We start from the raw sequence: 23,276 nt of genomic DNA, 5'->3' as shown, positions 1-23,276 counted from the left end.
CTAGCTCAGAGCCTGGAGCCTGTTTCAGATTCTGTGTCTCCCTCTCTCTCTGACCCTCCCCTACTCACGTTCTCTTTCTCTCTCTCTCTCTCTCTCTCTGAAATAAATAAAACATTAAAAAAAAAAGTTGACAAAGACAAAGCTTAAAAACATACTTTAAATAGATCTATTATGGTTCTTGTAGTTGTAATAAGTTGATCAGAAATATCTTCTCTTCTCCTCACATGTTAAACAGAGGGAGAATATGATATTGAGGGAAGGAAATCTAAATTCAACAACAGGTAGGCAACTCTTTTATGTTAGCCAATCTATGTGAGTCCGGAAACCCCAAAACTCAGAGGACCAATTTTTTTCTTCATAAAAGATGGCATAGACTGGGTAGGTGGATAGGTATCTTAAGGCAATATTGAGGATTATTAATAATAAAGCCTCATAAAATATTTTCCTGGAATTTGTATGTTAGTGCAAAAACTTTTCATTAAAACTAGTCTTTGAATGTGATGGTCCAAGTGTACCTACTGAAAGATTAAGATTGACTCAATGGATTTAAAATGTGACCCAACTATATGCTGTCTACAAAAGCTGCATTTCAAATAGAACAGCATGGGTGGGCATGAAAGTGACAGACTGGCCCACAGTGAAGGACACCTGTGGAACAAAGAGCCACTGGAGAGTCACAGGCCCAAAGATGAACCTCACCCTCGGTCTCACCTCAGACAACAGTGAGCTCAAAACGGATCATGGACTTAAAATGAAAATGTTAATCTCTAAACTTCTAGAAAAAGACATAGGAGAAGATTTTCCTATGATCTTGGGCTAGGCAAAAAGTTCAGATTTGACACAGAAGTGCAGAAGGTCAAGAGTTAAAGCAAACCAACATTACACTGAAGAAAATACACGGATAGCCAAGAAGCACATAAAAAATTAGCCATTCGGGAAATGAATATTAAAACCACAATGAGATACACTCCACTCTTATCAGATTGTGTAAAATAAAAATGGTGACGATACCAACTCTTGGCAAGGATGTGCAAGGGGCTGGCATCACTCACACTGCCAGTGAGGGGGTAAAATGGTACAGCCGCTCTGGAGATGGTTGAACCTTTTATGTTTTTATGTATTTTTTTTTTACAGAACCAAATACGCAGTTTATCCTACTGTGATTGAATTCCTGGATATTTATTCCCAAGAAATGAAGACTTATGTTTACATGGAAGTCTCTGCGTGGATACTGATAGCAGCTTTGCTTATAAGAACTCCAAAGTGGAAATAACCCAGATATCCTTCCACAGGTGAGTTATTAAACTGGTGCATCCATGGCATGAAATACAACTCAGCAAAGGCAGTGAATGAACTGTTGTTACACACAACCTGAGTGAATCACCAGGGAACTACACTGTGTGAGAAGCCAACGGCCCAAAGTTACACACTATACGAGTTCATTTATATGGCATTCTTGATACATCCAAAATTACAGAGGCGTAGAATAGATCAGAAGTTGCCTGGGATTAAGGATGGCGGGCAGAGGGAAGAGGGTGTTCTATAGGATGGTGATGGTGATGTGCTGCATTTGATTATCTCAGTGTCGAAGTCCTGGCAGGTATTACCATGGTAGGAAACTGTGTAAAACGTACATGGGATCTCTCTATATTGTTTCTTACAACTGCATGGGTACCTACAATTCTCAAAACAAAAGGTTTCATTTTAAAAAGTGAAGCCGTGAGAATGTGTGATATGAAACCTTAAACCACTCATACACATGCAGTGTGTGCACATGTCCCAATAGACGTTTCAAATGAGAGGAGCTAGCAGTGGGAATTTTATGCCATGCAGGTTCTAAGCTTTCCATCGCCAGTGTGACCCTTCCCCTATGTCATCATGTAAGAGTGAATTAATCTCCACAGAGAATTCTTGGTAAATCCCTGTATTAAGGCTACGAGGCACAGACCTCGAGGTCCCAAGAATATTATTATCTTATGATCACTCTCTCAAAAGCCCTGAAAATCCAACTTAACTCAAGATCACTTGCTCATTTCTTTATTGGGAACCTCAAAATTGTATTCATAAGGGTGTCTCTAAATGATAGAACTAGTCTACCTGCTAGGTCGCCCTTCTAAAATTATATTTTCTATAAATTGCAACCAATGGCCAGGCATGCGGATGTTTCCAATTAAGCATGACATTAGTATGTGAGGGAATCTTTAGGAAACCTACCCCTATGAGGGAAGGCCTATAAGCACGAAGGCTTGAACTCTTGGACAGATCTCAAATCATGGGACTGAGATAGGAGTCTTGTCTTCACACCTGATTGATTCCATGATCTCGGGCAAGTTACTTACATACTTGGACCCTGAATTTTATATTTAAAATTGGCAAGACTGTCCATATTTCCATCATCTTTTTCTCCCACCAAGAGAACAATACTTTCCATGGATGAAAATGTTGATGACTTAACAAAAGATTTAAATCAGGGGCACCTGGGTGGCTCAGTCGGTTGAGTGTCTGACTCTGGATTTCTGTTTAGCTCATGATCTCATAGTTCATGAGATTGAACCCCACATTGGGCTTTGTGCTGAGAGCATAGAGCCTGTCTGGGATTCTCTCTCTCTCTCTCTCTCTCTCTTTCTCAAAATAAATAAATAAACTTTTTTTAAAAAGAAAGAAAATATTCAAATCAAAAGGAAGAAAATCTATCATCCGGCCTGTTACTCACCTGAGTAGCGGCCAGTGTGTCTCCAGAACCCCCTCGGGCAACCATAGCTTCCTTTTCACTGATCCAAGCTTCTTCCTCCTCTGCATTCTCCATGAACTTCAGGTATTCTAGGGATTCTTCTAGTCGGAGCCCTCTGCAATAGCATGGTAAGCCCCAGTGAGGACAGGGCGAAGCCAGCCCACAGGGGAATGTGCCGAGCAGCACAGCCCAATAAGGCAGACGCACAGGAAAATCTGATCTGAGCTCTTGTGAACAGGGGGTGCCCCGGCCCCAGATGTTCTGTTTTGTGGCATCACCTGCTCTCTGGGAATCTTTGCTTCTGGGAGGGAGCCTCGTCCAACTGGAGTGCCCAGTTGGAGAATGGCATCAGTGAACTAAGGTCTCTTCCTATTCTGTGCCCTTCCTCTTATACAGTGAAGGCACCACAAAATGCTAGAAGTTTCCTTGTACCCCCCAGCAAGACACATTTTCTTACTGCAAACAGCTACGGAATTATAGGCAGAAATTATTTGATGTGGCTCTCTGGCTATAAGGGAGGAAATCTACCCCCATTCTTTCATTCCTAGGGCTCCACATAGCGCCTAGCTTGGGGGGTGGGGTGGGTCATACAAAGGAAAACGGACCTGAGGAGCATGGCCAGGTGAGAAGGATGGCTGACACGTGAGGACAGCCATGATAGCTGTAAGTGAGCTCAGAAGCAAGTGTGCGGCCACTTGGTGGCCATAGTGGTGGCAGCCGCCTGACTTCCTCCTGGGGTAAATGGGGGCAAGCTGAGTGCAACACTGACATCTGAACAGGGACTTTGGAGAGAAATAGAGCTGGGGAGCTGGGGAGAGCAGCCAGTGCTAAGCCAATGCCAATAACCCAAAAAGATAACAGCCTCCTATCCCCAACTCACCGAGTGCTGGCCAACTCTTTGAGCTTCTCCCATTGTTGAAAAAGATGAGCCAGGCGCTCCTGGATCTCCTCCCGTCCCACAGCAGCCTTGTCTCCCAGCCTTTCTGCTGCATCCAGAATATTCTGAAGAACACACCCCCAGGTCAGACTACTCCACGGCTTCTCTCTCCATTTAGTCATCGTTCCCCCCCAGCAAGGTACCCAGCCCTTCCTACCCTCCACATCATTTACAATCTCCCTGGTCCTTGGGCTGGTCCTGAAAATCTGGGAGAATGAAGACACTTGCAGTAAGGTCCACTGTGCTACACGTCCCCTCTGGTACCTCCAGTGCTCACACCCAGGCTACACTCCATGACCTGCTTTCTGGATTACTCAGAGTCCCAATGTCACCCTGCTGCCAAGCCAGAGCCAGACTTGTCTTCCACCCTTATGGCTTAGCCAAGGACAGCTTTTCCAGATGCCCCAGCCTACATCCTAATCACCCACAACAGTGCCTGGGGTGATGAAAATGCCCCTTCCAGGGGAAATCGTGGGTCCCTGCACAGAATCCATCTGTCCATAGGGGACAACATGCAGAGGAGGAAAGAACAGCTGTGAACTCCATTCCTAACTCTCTGGGAGCCTGCGGGCCACCTCCGCATGAGGCAGCATCACCCACTTCTCTGTGGCATGAGGGAAGGCTCGAGATCACCCCCTGCCCCCACTTCCTACCTGGATGGTGGGTTCGTGTGCCTGCAGTTCCCCTTCCAGGCGCTTGTGCTTCCTCAGCAGGTTCTGAACACTCTGCAGGTCCCTCCCATAGTCCTGGGAGCTCACTCGTAAGAGCTTCTCCCTGGGGCCAAGGAAGGACGCCCAAGATGCAGTTTAAACATGTGAGGACATCCTACAGCAAGGGTTTTCTAAGTGTGGGTCTGTAGCTGGGGGAATGAGGAGGCAGTAAATTCTGGTAAGCACAAAGATAATTAGTGCCAGAAGCTTTCTGCAAAACTCCTGACTTAGTCCAATTCAAATGAAAGTAACACACCGGGGGCACCTGGGTGGCTCAGTCGGTTAAGCGTCCGACTCTTGATTTCGGCTCAGGTCCCCATCTCATGGTTTGTAAGATTGAGCCCTGCATCTGGCTTTGTGCTGACAGTGCAGAGCCTGCTTGGGATCCTCTCCCTCTCTTTCTCCCCCCCCCTCTCTCTTTTGCTCTTCTCCCTCCCTGCTTGTGTGCTCTTTCTCAAAATAAATGAACATTAAAAAGTAACATACTGATTCCCACTGTACCCATGGCTGTAACAGCCTTCCCATTCATTCCCTTGCCTGTCTACCAACACATCTTTTCTTCTTTGCATAGAACATATGCTAATGTGTCTTTTTAAAAAAAATCATATGAACATCTACATATATGACTTTCATGGATATATTATTTTTCTCTATTAATATCAGTAATGAATTTAGGTTGCATGGGTGTAAAATGTTGATACTATAGGAGTCATGGCAGCTGGATTGGTTCCAAGTGTAAAACGTTTGAACCTCACCGCAAAGCACAAGGAAAGGCTACACAGACAAGATTATATTATCTCATTGTTTCTAAGGTTTTCTAGGATGTCCTCCACGCTGCCCTATACACAACACGTCCCTCTAATTCATTGATGACCAGCGACAATCAGCAGATTTGTAGAAGAGGAGCACGATGAGGCAGATTAAGTGGGAAATAGGGAAAATAATCTGATTTACTAAGATTTTCCCAATTGCCCCTTTTACAACGAAAGCAGAATTAGGAAGGGAACCACAGCAGGTCTTGTGTCCAGTTCAGTGGCACCTTTGACAACCAGGATAAACAGGGAATAAGGACAAAGATGTCATCAACTGAGTAAGTTGTAAAGGCCCGGCTGTCTCTGTCTGATACTGCACATGCTATGAATCCTCTAGAACACACATCCAGGGTTTCTTAATTTTGTTCCCAGAATGAATGTGAATTGCTCCCCACTTCTCCAAGCCTGTCTCCTTCTGCCTGCATTCAGTGAGGGGATCTGAGAAAAACAAAACCAATGTTAAATTTAGGCTCAGGCAAACATGATTAGGAAGTAACACCAACTTCGAGAAGCAATGGCATGTTTCATTTCAGCACAAAATAGGAACCTTTTCAACAGGCAGTAGTACATACTCTATCCATGATTCCTCATCGTCTAGATCCTGGAAGAACTGGAACAAGGCGTGGGCCTCTTTCAGTTTTTCATGGTGTGCAGCCGCTAAGTTCTGGACATTCAGGAAGCGCTCATTGACATCATTCCTTTCCTCCACAATCTGCTCAACATTGAAAGTTCCACTGGACAGCAGATCAGTCGCCAACTCATTCAGTTCCTTGAGTGCATCCTAGAAAGCCCAGGTGTGCTCAGTGAGCAGAACAGCACAGGTTTTAAGTAGATTCCAGATTTTAACTACCACTGGTTCATGTTCAAATGCTGGGTCAAATAGATTGCTTTTTTTAAAGTTTATTTATTTTTGAGAGACAGAGCATGAGCGGGGAAGGGATAGCGAGAGAGAGGGAGATGCAGAATCCAAAGCAGGCTCCAGACTTTGAGCTGTCAGCACAGAGCTCGATGAGGGGCTCAAACCCACGAGTTGTGAGATCATGATCTGAGCTGAAGTCTGAAGCTCAACCAACTGAGCCACCCGGGCACCCCATCAGATAGATTGCTTTTTCAGATAATTTGATGATACGTTCTTTTAACTCAGATCAGATAAGGGTAAAGTGAGTAACAGGACTATATTACTTAAACTGTACATTTTGCCTTTTGGTGTTCTCCTCTGCATTTTTCTCCTTTCCCCAACTGGAAAGTGAGTGTGAGGAAATGTGCGTCCCCAAACAGGATGGTCCTCTTTACAGTAGGACTGAATTGGCAGATGGATCAATAGAAGTATTCGAGAAGAACTACACTACCATAACATTCCTAGGCTGGTCATGTCTGGAAAACACCCAGCCTGTTCTGCCTGTTTTCATCTAACTCTGCCCTTCTAGTGATGTCATGGTGGGGGAATAGTATCATGGACTGTGAGATCATGACCTGAGCCGAAGTCAGACGCTTAACCGACTGAACCACCCAGGCACTGCTCATACTGAATAATTTTATATTATCAATTTTATTTGGTGACAGAGATATGCACATTCACCCAAGAGGACTGAGATTCCAACACCACTTACCTCTCGGGCTGACATCTCTGTTTCCAACAGCTGATGTTTCCTGAGCAAGTTTCCTGCCGAAGCCAAGTCCCTGGCCTGATCTTTCATGGCCAGCAGGGTCTCTGCCTGAAAAGAGAGGAATATGCAGTGAAGCTTCCAGATGAAAACAGTCCTTAAGGAGAACATTAGCAACCACGTCCCCCAACTTTCCCCAAGAGAGTCAAGGTAAATCCATTTAACGAACCACATTTATTAAGCTCCCATGCCCCCACCGTGCCAGGTGCAATTACCTCTGAGAGCCAGAACTTAAAATCCTGGATGCCTGTGTTGAACCTCTGTTGGCGACTCGCTTCATTGAGCTTCTGTCCTTTGTCAATCGTTTTCTCAAGCAGGTAGTCCCACTGTCCCTTCAGTTCCTGCAGCTGTTCCTGACCCAAAGAACCCTGACGGTCACTATGGCCTGCGGGATCCCGAGTGCTGTGACAACTTGAAAGGTTACGGTAGGGGGCTAGGAGTTAGGGATTAGTCCAAGTTGGCCAGCACTTGAGTGCCAGACATTTTAAGCCAGTCGTGCTTAACTGGGTAAACAACAGAAGGTGCTGGAAGAAAGTCTGAAGAAAGGGCCCTGGGTTGCTTATATAGACTGAGGCCTAACTGGCAAAACCCTTGGCAAGAGGGATGGAAGATGTCAAGCCAGCATGATATCATTTGGGCATTAAGCCTAAGGCTTTCTCAGAGTTTGACAAAAGTGATAAGGTCTGAGCGTCACAGTTTTCTCCCTTCTTTTATGCGGCAGCCGGAGGGAAGACTGTTAACCACAGGACACGCTCCACATCCCTACCCACAGAAACTCTGAAGGAGGAAGAGGTTTCTTTTCATGAGCCTTTTATCCCAAAACATCTAGAGCAGAACCCTTACCTTCACGGTTTCCTCATTGCCGTCACATGCCTCCCGCGCAATCAGAGAATTCCCCAAGTCGAGGACTCCCTTCACCTGCTCAGCTCGGCCCTGGACCTCATTTTCAAAGGCCTGGTGCTTCAGGTATTTCCTCTGAAGGGAAAGCAGAAACTAAATTACCCTGTAACCTAGGGAAGTGAGATAGATACATTCTGTGTAAAAGAAAGAGTTAACGTTCTGTCATAACTAAAGCTGTGAGTTCTGAAGGACTCACCCCCTCATGTTAGACTCGGAAGCCCCTGAGGGCAGGGCATGGATCTCAGCAATTAGAAAGCATTTAGTGTTAGGGAGAGACCCTTCATCCAGAAATCTGGTTATGCCAGAGTTTTCCAAGAATCCTTTTTAAAAACATTTTTAAATGTTTTATTTATTTCTGAGAGAGAGGGAGAGAGACAGAGAGAGAGAGACAGGGTGAGCAGGGGAGGGTCAGAGAGAGAGGGAGACACAGAATCTGAAGCAGGCTCCAGGTTCTGAGCTGTCAGCACAGAGCCTGACACAGGGCTCGAACCCACAAACCGTGAGGTCATGACCTGAGCCAAAGCTGGATGCTTAACCGACTGACCCCCCCACCCCAGTGCCCCCAAGAATCTTATTTTGAACTTGCCTGAATGTTGGTGGGATCTTTGTAGGATTCATCACAGGCTGTGGGCAGCTTCTCACTGATCCATTCCTCCAGGTCTTCGAGGTCACGGTAGAATTGTTTGAGGTCAGCATAGTTACCAAGTTTTGTCTGCTCAGCAACCAGTAGTTCTTTGAGAGCCTTCCATCTGGAGGAGGAGGATAGATCACTCTCTGCCCTTGACTTGTCCCCCAAGCTTTGATGCCATATCTACTAATCTTCCCATTGGCCAACCTGTGCCTTTCCCTTTTGTTATTTATAGGCTTATATGCTATATATAACATAGGTATATATTATATATTACATGTTTTATTATATTGTTGGGGTTAGTTGTAATGTAACTTCATTATTTTCAAATATAAGATACAGTGGTTAACTCAGGTAATTTTTTTTTTTTTAGGTTACCTTCCATGCCTTTCATTCTGTGAATCTCCGTCAGAAAGGTTTCTAAGTGTCAAGACAGTTTTAAGCATTTAGAAATGAAAAGAGCTCAGAGCATGACCCCATCCTCCATGCTAGCCAAGAGGCCACTTTGCTCTATCTTTCTTAGCTCACAAAACACTCACTCAGGACTGACCTGTCCAGTACCCGTTGTAACCGAGCAGCAATCTCCTCCTTGGCATAGTGGTCATCATCAATGAGTCGCTCTGCCATAGCACCTAGATCAGTGATCTTCATTTCCTAGACAGAGGAAAAGAAAAAAGCCCAGATGCCTGGAGATGAGGCCTCTGGGGCAATCCCAGACTCCCTCCTAGAAAAGAACAAAGACACCTTCTGTGGCTTCACCAAGGGGAAGAAAACCAGGGCCAGAGGGTAAATGCCTGCCAGGAAGGTGGAGTCCAACTCAACAGGAAGACAAACATTAACAATGGCACTAAGATGGGCTCCTTAGTACTGAGCTCCCTTGAAGAGCAAGCTCCTCCCATGGCCATTGTAGAGCCAGAGTCCTGCACTGGGTGGGATGTTGGCCTCAGCAGTACATAAAGTCACTTCCAATTCTACTATATGTGCTGCCGAAGCGAGCACTAGTCACTTCCAATCCTAAAAGTTAGGTTTTAAAAGGCNAAACTAATTTGACAATAAACTATTAAAAAAAAAAATAAAATAAAAATAAAAGGCTGGGCTTGCAGTAAGACACTCCGACGCCACGTGTGACTTGGGTAAGGCTAAGTCCCAGGGTCAAGTTCCCCTATCTACTGCAGAGATTTCTGTAAGAAGCAAAGGGGAATTAAAATACTTCTAAAGCATAAAATGACATGTTTGTATTAGTATTTCTGTTCTCATCACTAATCTTTATTATTGGAACTCTTATATTGGTTGTTACTACCTGGGCAGTGATTGCCTTGGCCAAATCCTCCCGTTTCTTCATCAAGGCCTCCAGACTGTCTAAGGGGCCCGCAGTGTCTGACCTCACGAAACTCTCTCGCGCCGTCATCCAGCTCTCAACCTGATCACAGCTTCCACGGAACAACTAGGGGAATGAAAGGCGAGTTTATATTCAATCCAAGACACCAAGGAAAGAATCTATCCCTCTCCTATGATACCGATATAAGAGATCTCATAAGGGGTGCTTGTATTCTTCCAAGAAACATTCATACCATGAATCTTAGTTATCCTGGACCTTTTACTCTTCCCTGAAACCACATCTTTTGTTTTTAAATAAGCTATAGTGTATATTTATATGGGTTCCATTCCCAGGGTACTGTTTCCCATACACTGCACCTGGTGGATGCTGGCTGGTTATTTCTCTAGGACTCTCATAAACAGTACCCTCACAGTCATCAACCTTCCCTCACTGGCGATAATCACTCCCTCTTCTTTGGCCTCAAAATATTCATACATTTTGCGTTATTAATAATCATCTTACTGTGCTGGAGTGGTCTGTCTACATGACTAATTTCACTATTTAAGAAAAGGGACATTATCTTACTAATCTTTCTGTTTCTGGGATTCTGCACACAGCAGAATAAGAATCAATCGACCAAACTCTCAATGAATAAATACATTATAATCATCCCATCCCATGCCAAGAGCTGACCCCCATTTTGTTTGGCTCTTCTAACAAGGGATCAGAGCAGAGAACACCACAATGATGAGACTACAATGGCAGATGGTGAAGAAATGTCCTTGTGCTTATGGTAAGCCCAGTGAAATGAGCACCTGGGGTAACTATGCCCACTGGCAGAGAAGGAACAGACTGAAGTTATCCTGCTGAACAGTGTCAAGTTTGCTTTACCTGCAACTCCAGACACTGATTTAGCATCTTCTTGCGTCGGTCCCAAGCTTTCTCCAAGTCACCTTTCTCTTGCCTGACCACTTCAAGCTTTTCTTGAATTTCAGGGCTGTCACGGTGCCCACTTCCTATAAGTTCTGCACCGAAGTCTTCTAAGGCCTGGAAGGTGGGATCCTGAGCCTCCATGTCAGCATAATGTCCCTGCGTTGGGAAAGGGAAGAGACTGGTGCCGCCAGTGACATCTCATCAGAGTCATAAAATCAGGGAAGGTTGGGAGGTCATGTGATCAGTGGCTGTGGCTTTTGTAGCCCATACCCAGTGTCGCTCCAGGAGGATCTCTGTGCCAGTTAAATCCTCAGCCAGCTCCTCTGATGACACCATGGCACCAATGCCACTCATCCAGTTCTCTAGGTCCCTAGAGAAACAGACATACTGGGATCGAGAAGACAACCTCGCAGCTTGTCACAGGGCTCTCTGTCCTTGGCCTGTCCCTTTCTGGAAAACATTTCCAGAGCAACACCTTCCATCTGTCTTTATCTGCCTCGTAGCTCTTAGTTGTGTTTACATTGTTTGACTTAATAATGGCAACCCCCATGTTTGAAACTGTCTTCACATATATTATCTCTTTCAGTTCTTGCAATAATCCTGTAGAGAATTCTGGGAACTGTTTTGTCCTCAGTTTACAGATGAGTAGGTCAGCCTGGGGAATGTAAGTGATGTTCTTATGTAGTGTAAGTAAAAATAGACATCTGGACTCGAACCCAGACACTCAAATCCTGGTCCCACACATAATCCATTACTCCTCCTGATTCTTGTCACTCAAAAGTAGATTCTTCAGTTTAAAGACCTATCTTACATGGAATCTCAAGGAAGGTATCTCTTTGCTTTTACTTTTATTCCTAATAGGATCCAGTATGTGCTCTGCCAGCACACGCTCATGTATGCATGTGTGTGCGCACGTGCGCGCGCACACACACGCGCACACACACACGCGCACACACATACTCCATGCTGTCATTGAGACCGGGACCCATTTCTTACTCCATTAGCAGTTAATAGGCATAGTCTGCCTCTGGAGCTTTACCTGGCTTTGTTGAGGAACATGTAGAATTTCCGGGCTTCATTTAAGTTGTGCTTACGGTCCTCCGTGCACCCTAGAAGCTCATCCCACACCGCCTTCAGCTCCATTCCCTTGTTCTGCAGGTCACCAGCGGCATCTGGGTGGGACTCACTCAGCCGCTCTGCCGTCTCCCTCAACATGGTCACCTGAGGAGGTGCAAGGACTGCATCTCAGCAAAATAACACTTCTGAGCCTTGCCCATGTTCACTCCTCAAAGAGACAACAGTGAGGTCCAAGAATATCTTACTAGTTCATAAAATAATGCCAACCCTTTTCGTACACATGGTAACTCCCCGAAGTAGTCAAACCTGACATTATCATCCTTGTTTTTAAGATAAGAAGGTGTCAGTTAAGTGACTTTGCTGGTTAGTGGCAACATCAGTTATGAGCCCCCAAGGGTCCTGACTTTTAATGTGAAGATCTTTTTAATATGGTCATTTTGTGTGCTCTTTTCACTCTGCATGAGAATGCCAAACCACATGTTGCCCCTGTGTTAGTCCAGAGTGCATCTGGCAAGTTCCAGAGCTTACTTTTAAGTTGGAGTGGGATTAAGTGTTGTCGGTTCCTCGCAAAGGAAACTGCAGCATGTGTGACCCGGGGCAAGGTGTGGGTGTGGGTGGCCAGCTCTCCCTCTGTCTGAGGCTGAGGTCCTCTCTATGGTCTAGGCCAGGAACCCACTATAGAGGGACTTGGACAATAGAAGTCACTACAATATGCTTTTCCCTCTGTGTTCATGGTCCTGGGCATGTCCTTTTGACATACCGTAGGGACAGATCTAAGAGCAAGTATGGAGGAAAATAAGGAGAAGTAGAAGAGTGAGGGACTGGGGAATAAAAGCAATGAGGAGGGCATGGAGAGGTGTAAATGAGGAAGGGGAGACATGGGGACAGCTCGGGAGCATACACCTCACCTTCTCTCCCAGAGGCGTAAGGTCTCTCTCAAAGACCTCATGCTGCCGCTGAAGGGCCTGAACGCTGAACAGGTCTGAGCCGGGATCAGCAGCCCTGAGGGCCTGGAGCTTCTTCTCAATCTGCTCCTTCATGTCATCTGCATCTCTGGTTCACAAGAGTAAAGGACTAGAGTGACAGCAGACTCCAGAGGCAGACCAGCTGGCTCAAAGGAAGTCATTTCTCCCATCATCCCCATCACCCTTTCTGATGTGCTAGAATGTAGGCTCACTGAATTGTCCCAACAGATACCTGAGGCATAGTTACAATGACCATTCCCATTTTCTATCAGCAAAACTCAACCATATGGGGGCCATTTTCTCAAGGTTATTCCACTGCCACACCGTGGAGCCTGTCTGTACCAGCTGGCCTGGCAGCGGAGTGCACACTTGATTGCTTCCTGGCTTTCCACCTTAAGTCTCTCTAAGCAGCCAGACCTGTCTGCATTTCCCTTTCTCTTCTCTGAGTGCCCAAAAATATATGTATACATGGTGAAGGCATTTGGTTGCCATTTTGTTTGTGTGTTTGCTTATTCACCTATGTGTGTGTAGACAAAGATTTGGAATCTGATGTACAAAAAACTAGTTGAATCAATAGAGTCGATGTGATACCTGTTGTCTACTGCTAGTCCAGAAATATCATGACTTAAACCCTTTGTTTCTACTCCATGCTTCATTAACTATCATGCAACCTACTAATTATGCATCAGGACCCAAGCCCAGGCACCAGGAAATCAGGTCTTCTTGTCTGTGAGGACCCAATGTGCCAAGTGAGGAATCTACTACTGAGACACCAGACCCCCTCTTAGCTCTGTCTCAGGGTAGCTGTACTGACAGCGACGCCTCCCTACAGTCATTAGACTTGGGGGTCTTTGAGTGGGTTATAGGGCAGCACTGCCTTTCTGGGTTCCCTCCTCACCTGTGAAACATCTCGACAGCATGGGCGCTGCCCAGCAGCTGTTGCTGCTCCTCCATAAGCCTCTGTAAGGAGTCCCAGCGATGATTCAACTCCTAAAAGAGGCAGACACAACAGGAGTCTGCTAGAAAGCTAACTCGGAGAGCTCAGTGTTGTCCAAAGACCAGATGAGCTCGCATCAGGGCTGTTTCCATGAGGTTGCTTCTGAAACTGCATAGGTCTCTTTCTTTCCTGGATAGTTTGAGCTTGGCCCTCATTCATGCCGTTAAGCAAGGGATAATTTTCCTTCCCCAGATGATGTTCCAGGGTGGAACCATCAGCCCCAGATCAGCAACTGATGTGTGCTCCCTCAGAGACTAATTACAATCTCCAAAAGATGAATGGAATGTGTTGCCTTAGTAGTTCAAAGTTTTTATGATATTTCTGCATCCTGGATTGACCAAACTACACAACCTCTTAGAGCTCTACTTTCTATAAAGAGTAAGCAAGTTATTCCTATGCACACCCCTTCTCCCTCTCACCCTGTGTCAACCACCATAAAAGGCAGAGAACACATCTTTCCTGGTTTATGACAGCCCAGATTGCTGGACTGGACATCCCCCTTATGTTTATCAGATCTTTTATGGAACCAGAGGTCTCAATCAAAATCAGGTCTAGAATGCCCCACCTCCCATCTCTACTGTCCTATATCTTTTCTCCTTCCTTCATCAGATCTCATCGGCACTAGTCTCTTCCACTGAGCTTTCCTGCTAACCCTTTTCTACTATCATAGCTTCTGATTTGCATTTTCTTCTTTTTTTTAATAGTTTATTGGTTTCCATATAACACTCAATGCTCATCTCCACAATGCCCTTCTCCATGCCCATCACCCCCCTCCCGCTTGCATTTTCTTTGTATTCATGGATTTGGGCATGAATTTTCTGTGTCTGTAAGCAAAGATGGAGGTATGTGCTGCGATCTCTAGATTTCAGATCAGTTTAAATATATATATGGTTGGATTGTTTGAACTATTGTCTTTGACTTTTTCTGAAGCCAGCTTTATACCTTCTGCCTATTCCAGCTCATCTGTGGAATAGACCGTTGAGTGTATTTAAGTGAAATGTAGACCCTGCCCCCCTCCCCAGATCTCAGCCTGGTGGCAAGGAGAAATGGAAGGAGCTTCACTTACCTGACGTATTTGAGCTCCTTCTGGCGTTAGAAGCTTTTCAAACAGAAGATCATCTGCCACCTTGTTAATATCCCTCAGCCGAGGCTCATTGGCCTTCAAATCCTGGGTGGGAAAATTTGTCCAAAGAGGTATAAATCCCCTTCTCAGGAATCTTCATATCTTCCTGTTCATCTCTGCCCACACTTGACTAATATTAAACATATTGCTAACCTTGCTCACGATGCACAAGGAGACGTCCTCTGATCTGCCACTAAGAAGAGTTACCTTAAACTCCCTGACCCTCAGTGGCTATTGAGAACTTGGCAAGAGGGCTGCTACTTTTCTGGAGTGTGAAGCACATTCAGTCTCCTAGATTCCTTAAAACTCTCTTGGGTTAAGTGAGGCCATCAGAGGGGTCTCTATCTGAGCTACATACTGTGTGCTTTCCAAGCAAAACAAATTCCTTTGCCTTCTGTAGAATTTCACAGAGTAAGCTGCAGTCTGCTTGGGCTAAGTCATGTTGTAAGAAACACCTCTGAGGAGCTCAGCACCACGCCTGTGGGGACGTTATTGTCCATTACCTTGTACAAAGGCTTCTATGAGCTTCCTTGTGGGAATGTCATTCTTGGCGTTCTTTTAATATTTTGTCCTTGACTCCCTTCTTTTCACTGTCCTCTTTTCTCTTTCCTTATGTGTTCTATGTGTGTGTATATAATCCTTATAATCCCTGTTATCTATCTATCTATCTATCTATCTATCTATCTATCTATCTATCTATCTATCATCTATCATCTATTTCTATTTATCTATCATCTATCTATCCATGTCTACCTATCTATTCTCTATGTATCTATGTATCTATCATCTTTCTTTCTTTCTTTCTTTCTTTCTTTCTTTCTTTCTTTCTTTCTTTCTTTCTTGTCTATCTATCTATTCATATGTCTGTGTATCTATCAATCTGCCCATATGTCTACCTATCTATCATCTATCTATCCATCATCTATCTATCTATCTATCATCTATTTCTATTTATCTGTCATCTATCTACCCATGTCTACCTATCTATTCTCTATGTATCTATCATTTTCTTTCTTGCTTTCTTTCTTTCTTTCTTTGTTCCTTCCTTCCTTCCTTTCCTTCTTTCTTTCTTTCTTTCTTTCTTTCTTTCTCTATTCATATGTCTATATATCTATCAATCTGCCCATATGTCTACCTATCTATCATCTATCCATCATCTATCTATCTATCTATCTATCTATCTATCTATCGATATGTCACCTTGAATTTTATCTCAAAGTCATCTTTAAAAAAAGAAAGGAAGAGGGGGGCACTTATATCCACTGCTAGCTAACAGATGGAATGAATGGAGGGTTTTAAGCAGGCAGAAAATTAAAAACTGTGTAGCTGTAGGGGTGCCTGGGTGGCTCAGTCAGTTAAGAGTCCAACTGTTGATTTTGGCTCAGGTCATGATCTCACAGTTTGTGGGATTGAGCCCTGTGTCAGGCTCTGTGCTGAGAGTTCTGGAGCCTGCTTGGGATTCTCTCTCCCTCTTTCTCTCTGTCCCTCTGTCTCCTAAAATAAGTAAATAAAAACTTAAAAAAAAAAAAAGAAAAGAAACAGTCTAGCTATAAAGTCAGGTTGTTCTTCCCACCTCCCCACCCCAACTTCTGCCCATAATTAGACCTTCCTCGGAGTCCCACAGCCTCCCACCTCAACCTGAGCTCCCAGAACACAGCGCAGGGTGGGGCAAATGCTGAAGAACTCACAGAGAAAAGCAATCCCAGGAGGGTCTGGGAGCAGCAGGGACCACAGGCTGCAGAGGCAGGGCCACTGGGCTCCTCTGCTTTTTCCTTTCAGCCCCAATACCCAGAAAGAGATTGGAAATGTGGGGCCCTCGGCAGCTCTGGGAAGGATATTAGCAAATGTGAAGTTGAGGAACCGCTCAGGAGCCAGCGTGGGGTATATGGAAACAGTAGTCACCATCAGAAAGCCATCTAGAGCGGAACATCGCTCGTTCTCACCTTTTGGAACTCGTCAACCTTCTTCTGCAGCTCCCAGACATCATCCAGCTCCACCCCTGTATTCTCTGCCTTTTTCTCTTGGATCCACTCCAGCATGTCGCCCGCCTCATAGGCCAGCAAGAACTCATTGTAGCGCTGCAGCAGGCGACGCCTGCGCTCTTCTGCCCTATCGAGGAGGGAGCGGTACCTGTGTGCGAACGGGAAGGCGTCATGAAACACGGAGGAGACACAGAAGGGTAGAGAGGGTGCGAGAGGGAGAGTGGAAGGACAAGAAGGAAAGAGAGGGAAAATCAAAAAGAAGAACAACAGAGGAGAGGAGGAAATAGAGCTGGGAGGAAACAGCCTTGAGAGCAGAGAGACACACACACACAGGGTTCCATTAAAAATGATAAAAATGTCAGGGTGTCTGAGTGGATCAGTCAGTTGGGTGTCATGATCTTGTGTGAGTTCAAGCCCCGCATTGGGCTCTGTGCGGACAGCTCAGAGCCTGGAGCCTGCTTTGGATTCTGTTTCCCTCTCTCTCTGCCCCACACCCCACTTGTGCTGTTTCCCTCTCAATCAAAAATAAACATTTAAAAAATTTAAAAAATAATAAAAATGTCAATGTTCCCATAGTGTGACTGGTAATGTCCATTCCCTACTTTATAGATGTGAGATTTTCATGTGACTTCTGATAGCTGGGTGAGAAACAGCCTGGTACAGTAAACAAAGTTCACGTGGAAATCGGAAGACCCTTCGATAACCCTCAGAACACTGGGCAGGGAGTCAGAAGATGTGGCTCTATTAAGTGTCTGACCTCAAGCAATCAACTTAATGGTTCTAGGGTTCCTTTCTTCATATGAAGTATCTGAAGGACCCTAAGTTTATTTTTAGCTCCTAGAATCTGTGAGTTTACAATGACATCTCTAATCAAACAGCTGCAGAGCCATGAAAAGTGTCTTTGCCAGTAAGAAATGGTCAGCCAAGTACTATCCAGTTCCACAGCCTCCAGAACTTACTGGTTCTCAATCTGTTCCTGGCGCTTGGTGATGCTGCCTGGTTCTTCTTGACGCCGCTGCGGGGGCGTAGGAAACTCGTCATGAGCCAGTTTCCTGACGTAGACAGCAGGCACAAAGCCTTGGTGGTCACCAGCTTCCACCTTCCACCAGTCCTGAGGAGAGAGAGAACCATGATCCTTCCTTAAGTCTTGGAAAAGCACAAATAGTCTTAGCAAAGCTCTCGTAATGAAGCCTGTAGGCACAGCCACAGACTGAGGGCAAGAGAAGCCAACCATTGCCTATGGCTGGCATGTTCAGGACTTGCAGGAATCGTACAAGTCAGGCTCTGAAATCAAGGAACTTGACGTGTGACATTAGACTTTTAACTATGGTGGAGGTTTTCAAAGATCAAAGACAGCTCTCCTAATGCTGGGGCACCTGGTCCACGAAGAACTCACGGAAAACACCATGGAGCCAGCATCAAACCAGGCTTCTTGGAGACGAAGCATCCATGTCTGACAATAGCATCCATGTCTGACAAGAATGACTTGTCTCCCTCCGCCTCCCAGAGTGACTAAAAGTTGTGCGTGGCTCTGAAACTCACTAATGTGGATGCTTTGTGCTTCAGTATCACCCTGGTCCCCACAGAGTGTTTTGGGGGGATGGGTGTTACTGGGCTAAAGCTCTGGAGTTAACGTCCTCAGAGCACAACGTGGTGATGGGGAGAAGCCTGGGCAAAGACAAAGTGAGACTGGCACATAGCTCATTTGATCATGGAACGTCCACCCTGCCTCTCAAAAATTCACTTGCCCTCATATTCTGAACTCTCTTCTTTTCTTCACAATACATTTTGGAAATTATTAGAATGTAAAAATGTTATTTGAGCTCTTTTAAAAAAGAGCCAATATTTTGTTACTTTCTCACAGCCTCTGTCTGACCCATTAAAGAAAAGCAAGTGGACAAAAGACTTCTTTTTATTCAGGATCCCCTTGACCCTGGCCATGGGTGTCCCATCACTAGGGTCATTGGCACAGAAGAGAGACAAGCAAGGAGATGAGAAGAAAGGGACAATTTAGTGTCACAGAATTGCCATTCATAGCTCATATGTCTTTGGGCTAATTACTGAACCTCTTTGAGTCTTCATTTTGTTAACTGTAATTTGTATGTAATCCCCACAGATATATACAGGATCTTACACAATATCTGGAGGGAAGCTACTACTTAATAAACTATGGTGATTTAAGACAGACAGCAATAGAAAGATGTTGATTGGCCGGTATATGGGTATATAGCAAGGTTGGGAGAGTTGGCTATGGAAGGGCCATCTTGCCAACAGGAAGAAGGCTGGAAGGAAGAGTCACCTTGTTGATGGAACTGAGCAGAGTTAAGATGTCATCTTTCTTCATGGTGACTTCTCGTTTGCTACGGGCCTCGAAGTCATACAAAGCCACCACCCTCTGTTCTCGGGCAGCTCCCTCCACTGGTGCAGCCTGTTGTTGCTAGACAAAAGCAGGAAGCAGATCATGTCAGGCACCTGTTGGACCCAAAGGTGGTGGGCTGTCCCTGGGCTGACCACAGGGGAGAGCCTCAGGCTCGATCCTCCCACATGGCTGCCAGTAAGAGAGAGATGGCGATATGTCATTCCCAGAGATATTCTTCACCCTGATATAAGAGAGGATGGGCAGGAGGGGGGATATGGACACAGAATGAGCAAGTGAGTATGTAGTTTGTCAGAAACATAGTAAATGCTCTAAGCCACCAGTTCGTAAAGCAGGTAATAAGGGATTAAATGCCTCAACATTTCAGAAGCTTGTTTGAGAAAATGAAAGACCCACTCTCATCACCTTCTCCATTTCCTGGGCCTCCACTGACCATCCTTCTGACCTCTTAGCCCTTAAATTATCATGTCAAGGAAACGTGGGCTTTTGTTTTTAGAGATGTTTTTCTACAGCACAGAAAAGGCCACAGAATTTCTTAAATTGAGACCATAAACTGGGATCAAAGATCTTGTATCTCTCTTTAGCAAGCAACTGCTCTCTCTCCAAGGGATTTGATTTTATCCTGATATACTTTCTGCCAATATCACACCTCAGAGAGAATGAACAAAATACGATCCCCCTTTGTAATCAATGACTCAGTCCTTCCTATCAGAATGGAGGATGTATAGCTCCCCTCACAGGCCCCTCTGGTTTTATAGACCTTGAGTACCGCATGTTTTCAACACACACAGGCACACATACCCGTCTGCTCGTGTTTACAGTCCGCCAAGCAAGCCAAGGAAGGCAGACTCATGGACTCTTTGCACATGTGGTTACTGGGCATGCGCTGCCCACATGTGTTGCCTGCTCCGGGCCTGTGAGTCCACAGCCTCTCCTTAGAAAGGCTGTTCCAGGTGTTTCTGTTGTTCCTTCTGCTGCCCCCAAGGAGGAGCCCCCACCACTCTTCTGGACAAGACTTCACTGCCAGCTTGGTTCCCGGCCAGCTGCACAGTCTCCACCGTTTGCATGTCCCGTCTCACAAACACACCTGGTCATTCTGTGCTTTGGTGCCTCTGCTCCCATAGCTTGTTGCCTGGAAAAGCCCTTCCTGTCCTCATCTGCACAGTATACCACCTTAAAAAAATAACTCAGATAAAGCGGTTCACCTCATCTGTGAGGATCTTCCTACTTTCCAACATGCTTGTTTCAGGAGAGGGGAGCACTCTTTTTTCTGAGACCCTTCCTTCTGTTCAGATATCTATCATATGCACTTATTTCCTGAAATTTCTGATCTCTTAATTGACCGGACTTTTCCTGCCATTGGGATTATTTTTTATTCCTGCTGGCACTGGGTAGATATTTAATGAGTCTAAGGGGGAAGACAATTAAGAAGGAAGAAAGGACTCAGGAAGGACTGTAATAATGAGATGAAAATAAAGAAGGCAGGAAAGAAACAGGAATGGAATTATAAAAGGAAGGAAAACGGAAAGCAAGAGTGAGTACATCAATGTGCACATGATTGCACTTTAATCCCTTCCGGATTCAATCTCTGCAAACATATGAAGAGACTTATCTGCTGAAATGGACCCTAGAATTTAGTATTTTCTTTGCAATTGTTTCCTAGGTTATTGGAAGTAACAGCCAGCAATAAAGAGAGTCCAGTTTCCTCCCACGGGGAGTGTGGCTCCTGGCATCTTGAAGCCTTCTCACCTGGCAGACCTCCGCCTGGTCCCTCAGGGCTTGCATACTGTTCCCAAAGGCACTCAGGTCCACCAGGAAAGCTTCGTGCTTCTTTAGAAGAGCCTGGATTTGTTGAGGAAGGATCATCAGAATTGAATACGAGGAGATCACTAGGCATCCCTCGGGGTGTTGGGGCTATTCTTGGGGGTTATATCAGTCATTCTAATTCTCAGTAAGAGACATTTTCCATCTATAATAAAAAGGTCTTTTGTCAACTCTAAATGTACAAGTATCAGGAAAATAGGAGTGAGAAGATCAACAATTTTGATATATTTGCTTAATCAAAACTAACTCAAAATTGCACAAATGTTTTATCAACACGCATCACAGCGAGAAGGGGGTGTTGCTATGATGTTACTGTGTAGGATTCAACATCAGTGTACTTTAGATGCCCACCGCAATTATCCGTAGAGCTGAAGGTTTGCTAAATACTATACCAGCTTATCATAAGGCAATGCACAAAACATAGAAGATAATTACGACCCTTGGGGTACATGGCTACCTGATTTTATTTCAATAAAGTAGTGATAGTGCATAGACCTTACAACTGTGGCTGGATTGTGAAATTCAAGGTTAGCCTGAAAAGTTTAGGGCGGGTCCAAGACAGGCATGGATCTCTGGTTATGCCTTTTTGGGGTTAGATCATCTTTAAGGAATCTACAGATCTCTGTGGGATCAGGAAAATGTAGCGTGCCTTTTAGGATCCATGTCAACTCCAAGGTTGTCCCAACTGGTGAAGGCCAAATGTATTTACTCTGGAAACCCCAAGTAATCTAGCAGAACATGTAGCCATCACAACGTCTGGTAGCATTTGGTGAGCCCTAGACAGTGTCCACCCCCGTGCCCCCTGTACCCCAGCTGCTTCTTCATTGGCCCCATAGTTAGTGTTGTCTACAATAGGCTCCTTCTCTTGAATCCAGGCTTCTGCTTCATGCAGGTCAGCCAGGTACTGCTGGAACTGGACATTGGCCTCCAGGTCATTCCGCCGTCTCGCTGCTCGAGCCTGAAGAGACTCCATGTTGTCATTCAAACTCTTGACCCTGGAGGCCACATCTTCTGCAGCAAAGTGCCCTATGGAGTAGTTAGAGGAAGGGGGAGTATTCCCTTCGTTAACATCACTATACTTCAATCCTTTTGGTGACCCAGAAGAGAGAAGGGGGATAGGAGGATGCTACCGTGTACAGTCCCTGTGGCCATTTGCCTAACTTCCTGGAAACTGGGCTGTAGTGAGACTGAGGATCAAGAGGTGCTAACGGAGGCTGGGTGGATGTGTGTGATGGTGAATGAGGTGGTATAGTCTGTAGTATACAGACCTGGAACAGAGTACCTAGATCTGGGTCCTGCTCAGAGTTCCAAAAACACACTGTCTAGAGTCAACAGAAAATCCAACAGATGTCCTTTGTGCCCAGAAGGGCCTTTGTACCGCAGGAACACCCTAACGACTAGAAAACAGGGCAAATTGCAGGATACGATGATGTTCAGACAGCAGGCAGAGGATCGTGACTCAGGAGAGAAGGGAAAGAAATGAGATGTCCCCCCACACATGGGGGAGTCTCGAGGCTGTGCCGGAGGCTGGAGCCAAGCAGAACTGGCTGTCAAACTGAGCTGAGCAGGCAGCCCAGAGCCGGGGCTCCCGGAGCAGAGGGCTGAAGAAGGGCACCACACAGAGATGGGGCTTCAGAGGCGTGTGGTCGGATCCCCTCCTGACTTAGACTGATGACCCCTTGCACGCGTGTGTGAGGAGACTCCTCCAGGTGAGGGAAAGGTGACTCCAAAGCAGGAGACCCCAAATCCCTTAGGCCCACGTAGGGCTGCAGATAAAGTCAGCGCCGCCGCAAAGTGCGCCGGGCTCATAACACAGGAGGCGGGTTCTCAGCGGAATCACACCCCAGTAGGGGCACCAATTCGCAACCAGTTCCAGGCTGCAGTCTTCCCTAGAGGTTCCAAGAGGGTCGATGATTGCCTCACCCAACAAACAAACATTGATTGTCAAACCACACCAAATTATACTGTCATCAAATTTCCAAAAACCAGTGATTAAACGCTTAAAAGGGTAAGAGAGAAAAGAGACACATTCCACACGGGGGAGCAGAGATCATGGTGAGAGCAGACTTCACATCAGAAACTCCGTAAGTCAAAAGACAATTCAGCAGCGTCTTTAACGTACGGAAAGAGAGAAATTTCCTCTCAAGAATTTTATGTACCCTGAAAATGTGTTTTAAAATGAAGGCAAAGGGCCCCTGGATGGCTCAGCCAGTTAGGCATCCAACTCTTGATTTTGGCGCAGGTCATGATCTCATAGTTTCGGGTTTGAACCCCATATTTGGCTGTGCTCTGACAGTG

At 45.5% G+C, this 23,276-nt stretch overlaps 1 protein-coding gene across 1 annotated transcript in view; it reads right to left on the bottom strand.

The window, feature by feature from the left end:
• SPTA1 (spectrin alpha, erythrocytic 1) overlaps positions 1 to 23,276 on the bottom strand; it is a 63,617-nt gene that overhangs the window by 17,168 nt on the left and 23,173 nt on the right. Inside the window, exons 18-38 of the mRNA XM_077760033.1 lie at positions 21,787 to 22,004; positions 20,904 to 20,996; positions 19,077 to 19,214; positions 17,737 to 17,888; positions 16,739 to 16,925; positions 14,739 to 14,840; positions 13,574 to 13,665; positions 12,619 to 12,763; positions 11,673 to 11,854; positions 10,904 to 11,003; positions 10,592 to 10,789; positions 9,683 to 9,826; positions 8,933 to 9,036; positions 8,341 to 8,503; positions 7,698 to 7,829; positions 7,070 to 7,207; positions 6,801 to 6,905; positions 5,763 to 5,971; positions 4,322 to 4,442; positions 3,612 to 3,733; positions 2,714 to 2,846 (exon numbers count right to left, since the gene is read on the bottom strand). Coding sequence (XP_077616159.1) covers positions 2,714 to 2,846; positions 3,612 to 3,733; positions 4,322 to 4,442; positions 5,763 to 5,971; positions 6,801 to 6,905; positions 7,070 to 7,207; positions 7,698 to 7,829; positions 8,341 to 8,503; positions 8,933 to 9,036; positions 9,683 to 9,826; positions 10,592 to 10,789; positions 10,904 to 11,003; positions 11,673 to 11,854; positions 12,619 to 12,763; positions 13,574 to 13,665; positions 14,739 to 14,840; positions 16,739 to 16,925; positions 17,737 to 17,888; positions 19,077 to 19,214; positions 20,904 to 20,996; positions 21,787 to 22,004 — 2,978 coding nt within the window. The remainder of the gene's footprint in view (positions 1 to 2,713; positions 2,847 to 3,611; positions 3,734 to 4,321; positions 4,443 to 5,762; positions 5,972 to 6,800; positions 6,906 to 7,069; positions 7,208 to 7,697; positions 7,830 to 8,340; positions 8,504 to 8,932; positions 9,037 to 9,682; positions 9,827 to 10,591; positions 10,790 to 10,903; positions 11,004 to 11,672; positions 11,855 to 12,618; positions 12,764 to 13,573; positions 13,666 to 14,738; positions 14,841 to 16,738; positions 16,926 to 17,736; positions 17,889 to 19,076; positions 19,215 to 20,903; positions 20,997 to 21,786; positions 22,005 to 23,276) is intronic.

This window comes from Crocuta crocuta, unplaced genomic scaffold, assembly GCF_008692635.1.
Source record: "Crocuta crocuta isolate KB4526 unplaced genomic scaffold, BGI_CrCroc_1.0 scaffold133, whole genome shotgun sequence".
In the NCBI taxonomy this organism is placed as follows: Eukaryota; Metazoa; Chordata; class Mammalia; order Carnivora; family Hyaenidae; genus Crocuta; species Crocuta crocuta.
The sequence above is the reverse complement of the archived record's forward strand: the minus strand, read 5'-3'. Positions and strand labels throughout refer to the sequence as shown.